This window comes from Lethenteron reissneri, chromosome 71, assembly GCF_015708825.2.
Source record: "Lethenteron reissneri isolate LAM-NWPU_2019-01 chromosome 71, ASM1570882v1, whole genome shotgun sequence".
Taxonomy (NCBI): domain Eukaryota; kingdom Metazoa; phylum Chordata; class Hyperoartia; order Petromyzontiformes; family Petromyzontidae; genus Lethenteron; species Lethenteron reissneri.
The window spans coordinates 3,421,093-3,434,566 of record NC_083849.1 but is presented as its reverse complement, the minus strand read 5'-3'; the positions used below and the strand labels follow the sequence as shown (position 1 = coordinate 3,434,566).

General features: G+C 51.2%; 1 protein-coding gene and 1 pseudogene across 1 annotated transcript; both read right to left on the bottom strand.

Moving 5' to 3' along the window:
* Positions 1-421: 421 nt before the first annotated feature.
* On the bottom strand, positions 422-11,259 carry LOC133361206 (bromodomain-containing protein DDB_G0280777-like; the record flags this gene model as incomplete). Its single annotated transcript, XM_061580089.1, has 5 exons — positions 422-502; positions 1,089-1,167; positions 10,577-10,665; positions 10,771-11,131; positions 11,219-11,259. Coding segments are annotated over 5 exons (651 nt in total), but the record flags the coding sequence as incomplete, so codon positions are not given.
* A 174-nt stretch (positions 11,260-11,433) lies between these two features.
* Positions 11,434-12,581, bottom strand: LOC133361140 (putative uncharacterized protein DDB_G0271606; annotated as a pseudogene).
* Between the last annotated feature and the right edge of the window lie 893 nt (positions 12,582-13,474).

The window sequence follows — 13,474 nt, the reverse complement described above, 5'->3', positions numbered from 1 at the left end:
TCTTCTCTAGCCCGTGTACACACACACGTGTACAAAGACAAAGACCTCCCCATGTAGCCTTAACCGACTGTCGTGGCAAGTGCTGTTAGCGAGCACCTATGAAGGCCGGAACGGCACACGAGGGGGTGGATGGCCAGCACCACGCCCGACCGCCTTTGTCTCCCCAGTGGCGATGTTTACACACCGCACCAGGTACTCATTTGAGGCTGAGTCGACCTAGGGGAGGCCCAGGACCGGTTCAGATAATCGTCATTGGTATTGGCCGTGAGCGGGAATCGAACTCGGCTCGCCAGGTTCATAGCGCAGCGCGCTAACCGCTACACCACCACTCCCCACACACACACACGTACACACACACGCACACACACACACGTACACACACACGTATACACACACACACGTACACGAGGGTACGCCTCCTTCACAAGACGACGGTGACGTTGACGCGCGTGAGCAGCGCTCCGGGGAGATTGACGCTCAGGGAGCCTTGAAGCGTCTTCATCTGCAAGAGAGACACAGAGAGTCACAGAGACACAGAGAGACAGAGAGAGAGACAGAGAGACACAGAGAGACACAGAGAGTCACACAGAGAGACATAGACACAGAGGCACAGAGAGACACAGAGAGACACAGAGACACATAGACACAGAGAGACACAGAGAGACACAGAGACACATAGACACAGAGAGACAGAGACACAGAGAGACAGAGAGACACAGAGAGACAGAGAGAGGTCACGTTGGATGACGTTGGCGAACACCACCACCATCACCACCACCATCACCACCACCACCATCACCACCACCATCACCACCACTACCACCACCATCACCACCACCACCACCATCACCACCACCATCACCACCACTACCACCACCATCACCACCTCCGCCCACCCCAGCGAGAGACGCTGCAGCAGGAGGAGGCAGCCTCACCAGGATTGTGACCTCACCAGGATGGTGACCTCACCAGGATTGTGACCTCACCAAGATTGTGATCTCACCAAGATTGTGATCTCACCAGGATGGTGATCTCACCAGGATTGTGATCTCACCAGGATTGTGACCTCACCAGGATTGTGATCTCACCAGGATTGTGATCTGCATCTTGGCATCCGACAGGGAGACATTTGCATCGGCCTCGAACCGCATTTGGACGTAGAACTTCCTGACTGAGGAACGAGACAGCAGAAGGTTGCGTGATTGTTGATGCTGGCAGTGTAAACTCTTTGGTTCTTTCCGTAAAGTCACGTGGGTAGAAAATAAACGAAATTAAATCACGACGTTTCGGGCGCAACACAAGCGTCCGTCATCAGGTGGGACAACCACAGCAAGAAACAATTGCTGAAGTGGGACAACAAGGGCTGCTAGTAAACACATTCCTGCTGCGGAGGGAGCTGGTAGGAACGTTGTTGGGTTGCTCGGTCAATGGCCTGCAGGGTCAACGGCGGCGTGGTGTATTCCGCAAATATGGCCGACTGTGAGGGCGGGCACAAGCCGGCGTGAGTAGGTTAAACGTTGAGTTTTATAAGGGCACCACGGGGTGACTAGCCCCTCCCCACCCAGTCCCACCCCTCCCACCCCCACCTAGCCCCTCCCTCCCCACCCAGCCCCTCCTGCATGACGGACGGACGGACACAATAATCCCCTGTGGGCTGGTGTAACCAGGAGGTTCCTACCAGTATAACAAGAGGCTATATAGGTAAGAGAGGGGGGGGGGGGGAGCCAGGGAGCAGAGACAAAGAGGGTGGGGGTAGGGGGAGTGGAGTGCTACAAGCTCAAACTTGCAGCATTCCGAGACCAAGGTGCTCTGCAAACCTTCGGGCTACTTTCAAAGGTTTCTTCATGAAGCCGTCCAGATATATAAACACAGACGTAACTTCAACCGGGAAGATGGATTCAGATTGAGCAATCATTGGAAGGATGTTATTCACCAGGTACAACCTTCACTGCTTCATGGTGTTGACTTCATCTTCCGCATCTGCAGTTTCTTCAGCCTCCTACCCCCAGGCCCGCTCACTTCCCAGCCGCGGCTTTTTGTCGAGATCGTGTCGGAGCCTGTAGCGCTCCACTCCCCCTACCCCCACCCTCTTTGTCTCTCCTCCCTGGCTCTTCCCCCCTCTCTTACCTGTATAGCCTCTTGTTATACTGGTAGGAACCTCCTGGTTACACCAGCCCACAAGGGATTATTGTGTCCGTCCGTCCGTCGTGCAGGGAGGGGCTGGGTGGGGAGGGTGGGGAGGGGCTGGGTGGGGAGGGTGGGGGGTGAGAGGGGGGGGGGGGGCTGGGTGGGGAGGGGCTGGTCACCCCGTGGTGCCCTTATAAAACTCAACGTTTAACCTACTCACGATGTTGAGGTTGGTGATGTGGTTGATGGTGGTGTTGTTGATGAGAGGGGTGTTGTCGTGGTTGTTGTTGATGCTGATGAGGGTGTTGGCGAGGCTGGTTCTCGTGATGATGCCACGGTCAGTTGTGGACTTGCATGAAGCAACGCTGACGATGGTTGTGATGATGATAGTTGTGATGACGATGTTGGTTGTGATGATGACGGTTGTGATGATGATGGTTGTGTTGATGATGGTTGTGTTGATGACGGTTGTGATGATGATGGTTGTGTTGATGACGGTTGTGTTGATGACGGTTGTGATGATGATGGTTGTGATGATGATGGTTGTGATGACGATGTTGGTTGTGATGATGACGGTTGTGATGATGATGGTTGTGATGATGATGGTTGTGATAATGATGGTTGTGATGATGATGTTGGTGATGATGATGGTTGTGATGATGATGGTTGTGATGACGATGTTGGTTGTGATGATGATGGTTGTGATGATGATGGTTGTGATGATGATGGTTGTGATGATGATGGTTGTGATGACGATGTTGGTTGTGATGACGATGTTGGTTGTGATGATGATGGTGGTGATGATGATAGTTGTGATGACGATGGTTGTGGTGATGATGATGGTTGTGATGATGATGGTTGTGATGATGATGGTTGTGATGATGATGTTGGTGATGGTGACGACGACGTTGATGATGAGTGGGATGATAATGATGTTGATGATGATGGTGGTGATGATGATGTTGATGATGATGGTTCGGATGATGATGGTTGTGATGACGATGTTGATGTTGATGATGGTTGTGATGACGATGATGATGATAGTTTGGATGATGACGACGTTGAAGATGATGATGTTGATGATGATCGTTGGGATGATGTTGATGATGATGATGTTGATGATGATGTTGATGATGATCGTTGGGATGATGTTGATGATAATGATGTTGATGATAATGATGTTGATGATAATGATGTTGATGATAATGATGTTGATGATAATGATGTTGTTGATGACGATGTTGATGATGATTGAGATGATGAAGTTGATGATGATGACAATGTTGATGATGACTGAGATGACGATGTTGATGCAGACGGAGATACGAGCGTGGTGGTGCATGCCGCTGATGCAACCGTTGTATCACCTTGCGGCGAAGCTGTTGCCGTCTGTCCAGCTGTTGCGGGTGGTCCAGATGTTGTTGTCGATAGAGCTGCTGTTGTTGCTGTTGTTGTTGCAGTTGTTGCTGTTGTTGTTGTTGTTTCGTTGACTCCAGCTCTGGCTGTCGATGCTCCGGTGACGGCGGCGGCTCTGGTTGTGCGGGCAACCGCTGTCGTGGTCGCAGCCAATGTTGGTGGGAGCGGAGCTGTCGGTGTCTGGGTCGTGTTCCAGACGGGGTATGATGGTGACGTTCTCGCTGAAGCAGTTTGGGGTTGGGGTGTTGGTGGTGAGGGTGACGTCGTTGGAGGCGATGATGGAGATGTTTGTGTTGATGTGATTTGGGGTTGGGGTGTTGATGGGAAGGGAGTCGTTGTTGGAGGTGATATTATTGTAGGTGGTGTTGTCGTAGGTGTTGTTGTTGTTGTTGTAGGTGTTGTTGTTGTTGTTGTAGGTGTTGTTGTTGTAGGTGGTGTTGTTGTTGTTGTAGGGGGTGTTGATGTAGGTGGTGTTGTTGTTGTTGTAGGTGGTGTTGTTGTAGGGGGTGTTGTTGTTGTTGAAGGTGGTGTTGTTGTAGGGGGTGTTGTTGTTGTTGAAGGTGGTGGTGTTGTTGTAGGTGGTGTTGTTGTAGGTGTTGTTGTTGTAGGTGGTGTTGTTGTAGGTGTTGTTGTTGAAGGTGGTGTTGTTGTAGGTGGTGTTGTAGGTGTTGTTGTTGTAGGTGTAGTTGTTGTAGGTGGTGTTGTTGTAGGTGTTGTTGTTGAAGGTGTAGTTGTTGTAGGTGTAGTTGTTGTAGGTGGTGTTGTTGTAGGTGTTGTTGTTGTAGGTGGTGTTGTTGTAGGTGGTGTTGTAGGTGGTGTTGTAGGTGTTGTTGTTGTAGGTGTAGTTGTTGTAGGTGTTGTTGTTGAAGGTGTAGTTGTTGTAGGTGGTGTTGTAGGTGGTGTTGTTGTAGGTGGTGTTGTAGGTGTTGTTGTTGTAGGTGTAGTTGTTGTAGGTGGTGTTGTAGGTGTTGTTGTTGTAGGTGTAGTTGTTGTAGGTGGTGTTGTAGGTGTTGTTGTTGTAGGTGTAGTTGTTGTAGGTGGTGTTGTAGGTGTTGTTGTTGTAGGTGTAGTTGTTGTAGGTGTTGTTGTTGAAGGTGGTGTTGTTGTAGGTGGTGTTGTAGGTGTTGTTGTTGTAGGTGTTGTTGTTGTAGGTGTTGTTGTTGTAGGTGTTGTTGTTGTAGGTGGTGTTGTTGTAGGTGGTGTTGTAGGTGTTGTTGTTGTAGGTGGTGTTGTTGTAGGTGTGTTGTTGTAGGTGGTGTTGTAGGTGTTGTTGTTGTAGGTGGTGTTGTTGTAGGTGTTGTTGTTGTAGGTGGTGTTGTTGTAGGTGGTGTTGTAGGTGTTGTTGTTGTAGGTGGTGTTGTTGTAGGTGGTGTTGTTGTAGGTGGTGTTGATGTAGGTGGTGGTGTTGTTGAAGGTGTTGTTGTAGGTGGTAGTGTTGTTGTAGGTGGTGTTGTTGTAGGTGTTGTTGTAGGTGTTGTTGTGGAAGGTGGTGGTGTTGTAGGTGGTGTTGTTGTTGTAGGTGGTGGTGTTGTTGTGGGTGGTGGTGTTGTTGTAGGTGTTGTTGTTGTAGGTGTTGTTGTTGTTGTTGTAGGTGGTGTTGTGGAAGGTGGTGGTGTTGTTGTAGGTAGTGGTGTTGATGTAGGTGATGGTGTTGTAGGAGATGTTGTTGTTGGAGCTGCTGTTGTTGTTGGAGCTGCTGTTGTTGTTGGAGCTGCTGTTGTTGTTGGAGCTGCTGTTGTTGTTGGAGCTGCTGTTGTTGTTGGAGCTGCTGTTGTTGGAGCTGCTGTTGTTGGAGCTGCTGTTATTGGAGCTGCTGTTGATGGAGCTGCTGTTGTTGGAGCTGCTGTTGTTGGAGCTGCTGTTGTTGGAGCTGCTGTTGTTGGACCTGGAGTTGGTGGAGCGGCTGTTGTAGGAGATGCTGTTGTTGGAGCTGCTGTTGTAGGAGCTGCTGTTGTTGGAGCTGCTGTTGTTGGAGCTGCTGTTGTTGGAGCTGCTATTGTTGGAGCTGCTGTTGTTGGAGCTGCTGTTGTTGGAGCTGCTGTTGTTGGAGCTGCTGTTGTTGGAGCTGCTGTTGTTGGAGCTGCTGTTGTTGGAGCTGCTGTTGTTTGACCTGGAGTTGTTGGAACTGCTGTTGTTGTAGCTGCTGTTGTTGTAGCTGCTGTTGTTGGAGCTGCTGTTGTTGGAGCTGCTGTTGTTGAAGCTGCTGTTGTTGGACCAGGTGTTGTTGGAGCTGCTGTTGTTGGAGCTGCTGTTGTTGGACCAGGTGTTGTTGGAGCTGCTGTTGTTGGAGCTGCTGTTGTTGAAGCTGCTGTTGTTGGGACCTGCTGTTGTTGGAGCTGCTGTTGTTGGAGCTGCTGTTGTTGGAGCTGCTGTTGTTGAAGCTGCTGTTGTTGTAGCTGCTGTTGTTGGAGCTGCTGTTGTTGGAGCTGCTGTTGTTGGACCAGGTGTTGTTGGAACTGCTGTTGTTGGAGCTGCTGTTGTTGGAGCTGTTGTTGTTGGAGCTGCTGTTGTTGGAGCTGCTGTTGTTGTAGCTGCTGTTGTTGGAGCTGCTGTTGTTGGAGCTGCTGTTGTTGGACCAGGTGTTGTTGGAGCTGCTGTTGTTGGAGCTGCTGTTGTTGAAGCTGCTGTTGTTGGACCTGCTGTTGTTGGAGCTGCTGTTGTTGGGAGCTGCTGTTGTTGGAGCTGCCTGTTGTTGAAGCTGCTGTTGTTGTAGCTGCTGTTGTTGAAGCGGCTGTTGTTGGAGCTGCTGTTGTTGGACCAGGTGTTGTTGGAACTGCTGTTGTTGGAGCTGCTGTTGTTGAGCTGTTGTTGTTGGAGCTGCTGTTGTTGAAGCTGCTGTTGTTGTAGCTGCTGTTGTTGGAGCTGCTGTTGTTGGAGCTGCTGTTGTTGGACCAGGTGTTGTTGGAACTGCTGTTGTTGGAGCTGGGGTTGTTGGAGCTGCTGTTGTGGAGCTGCTGTTGATGGAGCTGCTGTTGTTGGAGCTGCTGTTGTTGGAGCTGGGGTTGTTGGAGCTGCTGTTGTTGTAGCTGCTGTTGTTGGAGCTGGGGTTGTTGGAGATGCTGTTGTTGGAGCTGCTGTTGTTGGAGCTGGGGTTGTTGGAGCTGCTGTTGTTGGAGCTGCTGTTGTTTGAGCTGTTGTTGTTGGAGCTGGGGTTGTTGGAGCTGCTGTTGTTTGAGCTGTTGTTGTTGGAGCTGCTGTTGTTGGAGCTGCTGTTGTTTGAGCTGTTGTTGTTGGAGCTGCTGTTGTTGGAGCTGCTGTTGTTGAAGCTGCTGTTGTTGGAGCTGCTGTTGTTGGAGCTGCTGTTGTTGGAGCTGCTGTTGTTGGAGCTGCTGTTGTTGGAGCTGCTGTTGTTGAAGCTGCTGTTGTTGGAGCTGCTGTTGTTTGAGCTGCTGTTGTTGGACCTGGGGTTGTTGGAGCTGCTGTTGTTTGAGCTGCTGTTGTTTGAAGCTGCTGTTGTTGGAGCTGCTGTTGATGGAGCTGCTGTTGTTGGAGCTGCTGTTGTTGGAGCTGCTGTTGTTTGAGCTGCTGTTGTTGAAGCTGCTGTTGTTGGAGCTGCTGTTGTTGGACCTGCTGTTGTTGGAGCTGCTGTTGTTGGACCTGCTGTTGTTGGAGCTGCTGTTGTTGTAGCTGCTGTTGTTGTAGCTGCTGTTGTTGGGGCTGCTGTTGTTGTAGCTGCTGTTGTTGGAGCTGCTGTTGTTGGAGCTGCTGTTGTTGGAGCTGCTGTTGGAGCTGCTGTTGTTGGACCTGCTGTTGTTGGAGCTGCTGTTGTTGGACCTGCTGTTGTTGGAGCTGCTGTTGTTGTAGCTGCTGTTGTTGGAGCTGCTGTTGTTGGGGCTGCTGTTGTTGGAGTTGCTGTTGTTGGAGCTGCTGTTGTTGGACCTGCTGTTGTTGGACCTGCTGTTGTTGGAGCTGCTGTTGTTGGAGCTGCTGTTGAACCTGGAGTTGTTGGAGCTGCTGTTGTTGGAGCTGCTGTTGTTGGAGCTGCTGTTGGAGCTGCTGTTGTTGAACCTGGAGTTGTTGGAGCTGCTGTTGTTGGAGCTGCTGTTGTTGGAGCTGCTGTTGTTTGACCTGCTGTTGATGGAGCTGCTGTTGTTGGAGCTGCTGTTGTTGGAGCTGCTGTTGTTGGAGCTGCTGTTGTTGGAGCTGCTGTTGATGGAGCTGCTGTTGTTGGAGATGCTGTTGTTGAAACTGCTGTTTGTGGAGCTGCTGTTGTTGGAGATGCTGTTGTTGAAACTGCTGTTGTTGGAGCTGCTGTTGTTGGACCTGGAGTTGTTGGAGCTGCTGTTGTTGGAGCTGCTGTTGTTGAAACTGCTGTTGTTGGAGCTGCTGTTGTTGGAGCTGCTGTTGTTGGACCTGGGTTGTTGGAGCTGCTGTTGTTGGAGCTGCTGTTGTTGGAGCTGCTGTTGTTGGACCTGGGGTTGTTGGAGCTGCTGTTGTTGAAACTGCTGTTGTTGGAGCTGCTGTTGTTGGACCTGGAGTTGTTGGAGCTGCTGTTGTTGGAGCTGCTGTTGTTGGAGCTGCTGTTGTTGGACCTGGGGTTGTTGGAGCTGCTGTTGTTGAAACTGCTGTTGTTGGAGCTGCTGTTGTTGGAGCTGCTGTTGTTGGAGATGCTGTTGTTGAACTGCTGTTGTTGGACCTGGAGTTGTTGGAGCTGCTGTTGTTGGAGCTGCTGTTGTTGAAACTGCTGTTGTTGAAACTGCTGTTGTTGGAGCTGCTGTTGTTGAAACTGCTGTTGTTGGAGCTGCTGTTGTTGAACTGCTGTTGTTGGACCTGGAGTTGTTGGAGCTGCTGTTGTTGGAGCTGCTGTTGTTGGAGCTGCTGTTGTTGGGAGATGCTGTTGTTGGAGATGCTGTTGTTGGACCTGGAGTTGTTGGAGCTGCTGTTGTTGGAGCTGCTGTTGTTGGAGATGCTGTTGTTGGACCTGGAGTTGTTGGAGCTGCTGTTGTTGGAGCTGCTGTTGTTGGAGCTGCTGTTGTTGGAGATGCTGTTGTTGGACCTGGAGTTGTTGGAGCTGCTGTTGTTGGAGCTGCTGTTGTTGGAGCTGCTGTTGTTGGAGCTGCTGTTGTTGGAGCTGCTGTTGTTGGAGCTGCTGTTGTTGGAGCTGCTGTTGTTGGAGCTGCTGTTGTTGAGCTGCTGTGTTGGAGCTGTTGTTGTTGGAGCTGCTGTTGTTGGACCTGGAGTTGTTGGAGCTGCTGTTGTTGGAGCTGCTGTTGTTGGAGCTGCTGTTGTTGGAGATGCTGTTGTTGGAGCTGCTGTTGTTGGAGATGCTGTTGTTGGAGCTGCTGTTGTTGGAGATGCTGTTGTTGGAGATGCTGTTGTTGGAGCTGCTGTTGTTGGAGATGCTGTTGTTGGAGCTGCTGTTGTGGAGATGCTGTTTTGGACCTGGAGTTGTTGGAGCTGCTGTTGTTGGAAGCTGCTGTTGTTGGAGCTGCTGTTGTTGGAGATGCTGTTGTTGGACCTGGAGTTGTTGGAGCTGCTGTTGTTGGAGCTGCTGTTGTTGGAGCTGCTGTTGTTGGAGCTGCTGTTGTTGGAGCTGCTGTTGTTGGAGCTGTTGTTGTTGGAGCTGCTGTTGTTGGACCTGGAGTTGTTGGAGCTGCTGTTGTTGGAGCTGCTGTTGTTGGAGCTGCTGTTGTTGGAGATGCTGTTGTTGGAGCTGCTGTTGTTGGAGATGCTGTTGTTGGAGCTGCTGTTGTTGGAGATGCTGTTGTTGGAGATGCTGTTGTTGGACCTGGAGTTGTTGGAGCTGCTGTTGTTGGAGCTGCTGTTGATGGAGCTGCTGTTATTGGAGATGCTGTTGTTGGAGCTGCTGTTGTTGGAGCTGCTGTTGTTGGAGCTGCTGTTATTGGAGATGCTGTTGTTGGAGCTGCTGTTGTTGGAGCTGCTGTTGTTGGAGCTGCTGTTGTTGGAGCTGCTGTTGTTGGAGCTGCTGTTGTTGGAGATGCTGTTGTTGGACCTGGAGTTGTTGTAGCTGCTGTTGATGGAGCTGCTGTTGTTGGAGCTGCTGTTGTTGTAGCTGCTGTTGTTGGAGCTGCTGTTGTTGGACCTGGAGTTGTTGTAGCTGCTGTTGATGGAGCTGCTGTTGTTGGAGCTGCTGTTGTTGGAGATGCTGTTGTTGGAGCTGCTGTTGTTGGACCTGGAGTTGTTGTAGCTGCTGTTGATGGAGCTGCTGTTGTTGGAGCTGCTGTTGTTGTAGCTGCTGTTGTTGGAGCTGCTGTTGTTGGAGATGCTGTTGTTGGAGCTGGAGTTGGTGGAGCGGCTGTTGTTGGATCTGCTGTTGATGGAGCTGCTGTTGTTGGAGCTGCTGTTGTTGGAGCTGCTGTTGTTGGATCTGCTGTTGATGGAGCTGCTGTTGTTGAGATGCTGTTGATGGAGATGCTGTTGTTGTAGCTGCTGTTGATGGAGCTGCTGTTGTTGGAGCTGCTGTTGTTGGAGCTGCTGTTGTTGTAGCTGCTGTTGATGGAGCTGCTGTTGTTGGAGCTGCTGTTGTTGGAGCTGCTGTTGTTGGAGCTGCTGTTGTTGGAGCTGCTGTTGTTGGAGCTGCTGTTGTAGGAGCTGCTGTTGTTGGAGCTGCTGTTGTTGGAGCTGCTGTTGTTGGACCTGCTGTTGTTGGAGCTGCTGTTGTTGGAGCTGCTGTTGTTGGAGCTGCTGTTGTTGGAGATGCTGTTGATGGAGATGCTGTTGTTGAAGCTGCTGTTGTTGGAGCTGCTGTTGTTGGACCTGCTGTTGTTGGAGCTGCTGTTGTTGAAGCTGGAGTTGGTGGAGCGGCTGTTGTTGGATCTGCTGTTGTTGGAGCTGGAGTTGGTGGAGCGGCTGTTGTTGGATCTGCTGTTGTTGGATCTGCTGTTGTTGGAGCTGCTGTTGTTGGAGCTGGAGTTGGTGGAGCGGCTGTTGTTGGATCTGCTGTTGTTGGATCTGCTGTTGTTGGAGCTGCTGTTGTTGGAGCTGGAGTTGGTGGAGCGGCTGTTGTTGGATCTGCTGTTGTTGGAGCTGCTGTTGATGGAGCTGCTGTTGTTGGAGCTGGAGTTGGTGGAGCGGCTGTTGTTGGATCTGCTGTTGTTGGATCTGCTGTTGTTGGAGCTGCTGTTGTTGGAGCTGCTGTTGTTGGATCTGCTGTTGTTGGAGCTGGAGTTGGTGGAGCGGCTGTTGTTGGATCTGCTGTTGATGGAGCTGCTGTTGTTGGAGCTGGAGTTGGTGGAGCGGCTGTTGTTGGATCTGCTGTTGTTGGACCTGCTGTTGTTGGAGCTGCTGTTGTTGGAGCTGCTGTTGTTGGAGCTGGAGTTGGTGGAGCGGCTGTTGTTGGATCTGCTGTTGTTGGATCTGCTGTTGTTGGATCTGCTGTTGTTGGACCTGCTGTTGTTGGAGCTGCTGTTGTTGGAGCTGCTGTTGTTGGAGCTGGAGTTGGTGGAGCGGCTGTTGGTGGATCTGCTGTTGTTGGATCTGCTGTTGTTGGATCTGCTGTTGTTGGACCTGGAGTTGGTGGAAGCTGCTGTTGTTGGATCTGCTGTTGTTGGAGCTGCTGTTGTTGGATCTGCTGTTGTTGGAGCTGCTGTTGTTGGAGCTGCTGTTGTTGGACCTGCTGTTGTTGGAGCTGCTGTTGTGGATCTGCTGTTGTTGGAGCTGCTGTGTTGGAGCTGCTGTTGATGGAGCTGCTGTGTTGGAGCTGCTGTTGTTGGACCTGCTGTTGTTGGAGCTGCTGTTGTTGGAGCTGCTGTTGTTGGAGCTGCTGTGTTGGAGCTGTTGTTGTTGGAGCTGCTGTTGTTGGAGCTGCTGTTGTTGAGCTGCTGTTGTTGGACCTGCTGTTGTTGGAGCTGCTGTTGTTGGACCAGGTGTTGTTGGAACTGCTGTTGTTGGGAGCTGCTGTTGTTGGAGCTGCTGTTGTTGGAGCTGCTGTTGTTGGAGCTGCTGTTGTTGGAGCTGCTGTTGTTGAAGCTGCTGTTGTTGGAGCTGCTGGTTGTTGGAGCTGCTGTTGTGAAGCTGCTGTTGTTGGAGCTGCTGTTGTTGGAGCTGCTGTTGTTGGAGCTGCTGTTGTTGGAGCTGTTGTTGTTGGAGCTGCTGTTGATGGAGCTGCTGTTGTTGGAGCTGCTGTTGTTGGAGCTGCTGTTGTTGTAGCTGCTGTTGTTGGAGCTGCTGTTGTTGGAGCTGCTGTTGTTGGACCTGCTGTTGTTGGAGCTGCTGTTGATGGAGCTGCTGTTGTTGGAGCTGCTGTTGTTGGACCTGCTGTTGTTGGAGCTGCTGTTGTTGGAGCTGCTGTTGTTGGACCTGCTGTTGTTGGAGCTGCTGTTGTTGGAGCTGCTGTTGTTGGACCTGCTGTTGTTGGAGCTGCTGTTGATGGAGCTGCTGTTGTTGGAGCTGCTGTTGTTGGAGCTGCTGTTGTTGGACCTGCTGTTGTTGGAGCTGCTGTTGTTGGAGCTGCTGTTGTTTGACCTGGTGTTGTTGGAACTGCTGTTGTTGAAGCTGTTGTTGAAGCTGCTGTTGTTGGAGCTGCTGTTGTTGGAGCTGCTGTTGTTGGAGCTGCTGTTGTTGGAGCTGCTGTTGTTGAAGCTGCTGTTGTTGGAGCTGCTGTTGTTGGAGCTGCTGTTGTTGGAGCTGCTGTTGTTGGAGCTGCTGTTGTTGAACCTGGAGTTGTTGGAGCTGCTGTTGTTGGAGCTGCTGTTGTTGAACCTGGAGTTGTTGGAGCTGCTGTTGTTGGAGCTGCTGTTGTTGAACCTGGAGTTGTTGGAGCTGCTGTTGTTGGAGCTGCTGTTGTTGAACCTGGAGTTGTTGGAGCTGCTGTTGTTGGAACTGCTGTTGTTCGAGCTGCTGTTGTTGGAGCTGCTGTTGCTGGAGCTGCTGTTGTTGGAGCTGCTGTTGTTGGAGCTGCTGTTGTTGGACCTGGGGTTGTTGGAGCTGCTGTTGTGGAGCTGCTGTTGTTGGAGCTGCTGTTGTTGGAGCTGCTGTTGTTGGAGCTGCTGTTGTTGGAGCTGCTGTTGTTGGAGCTGCTGTTGTTGGAGCTGCTGTTGTTGGAGCTGCTGTTGTTGAAGCTGCTGTTGTTGGAGCTGCTGTTGTTGGGAGCTGCTGTTGTTGGAGCTGCTGTTGTTGGAGCTGCTGTTGTTGGAGCTGTTGTTGTTGGAGCTGCTGTTGTTGGAGCTGCTGTTGTTGAAGCTGCTGTTGTTGGAGCTGCTGTTGTTGGACCAGGTGTTGTTGGAACTGCTGTTGTTGGAGCTGCTGTTGTTGGAGCTGCTGTGTTGAGAGCTGGCTGTTGTTGGAGCTGCTTTGTTGGAGCTGCTGTGTTGAGCTGCTGTTGTGGAGCTGCTGTTGTTGGAGCTGCTGTTGTTGAAGCTGCTGTGGTTGGAGCTGCTGTTGTTGAGCTGCTGTTGTTGGAGCTGCTGTTGTGGAGCTGCTGTTGTTGGACCTGCTGTTGTTGAAGCTGCTGTTGTTGGAGCTGCTGTTGTTGGAGCTGCTGGTGTTGGAGCTGCTGTTGTTGGAGCTGCTGTTGTTGGAGCTGCTGTTGTTGGAGCTGCTGTTGTTGGAGCTGCTGTTGTTGGAGCTGCTGTTGTTGGAGCTGCTGTTGTTGGGGCTGCTGTTGTTGGAGCGGCTGTTGTTGGAGCTGCTGTTGTTGGAGCTGGCTGTTGTTGGCGCTGCTGTTGTTGGAGCTGCTGTTGTTGGAGCTGCTGTTGTTGACCTGCTGTTTGTTGGGGCTGCTGTTGTTGGAGCGGCTGTTGTTGGTAGCTGCTGTTGTTGGAGCTGCTGTTGAGGACCCTGCTGTTGTTGGAGCTGCTGTTGTTGGGGCTGCTGTTGTTGGAACTGCTGTTGTTGAAGCTGTTGTTGAAGCTGCTGTTGTTGGAGCTGCTGTTGTTGGAACTGCTGTTGTTGGAGCTGCTGTTGTTGGAGCTGCTGTTGCTGGAGCTGCTGTTGTTGGAGCTGCTGTTGTTGGAGTTGCTGTTGTTGAACC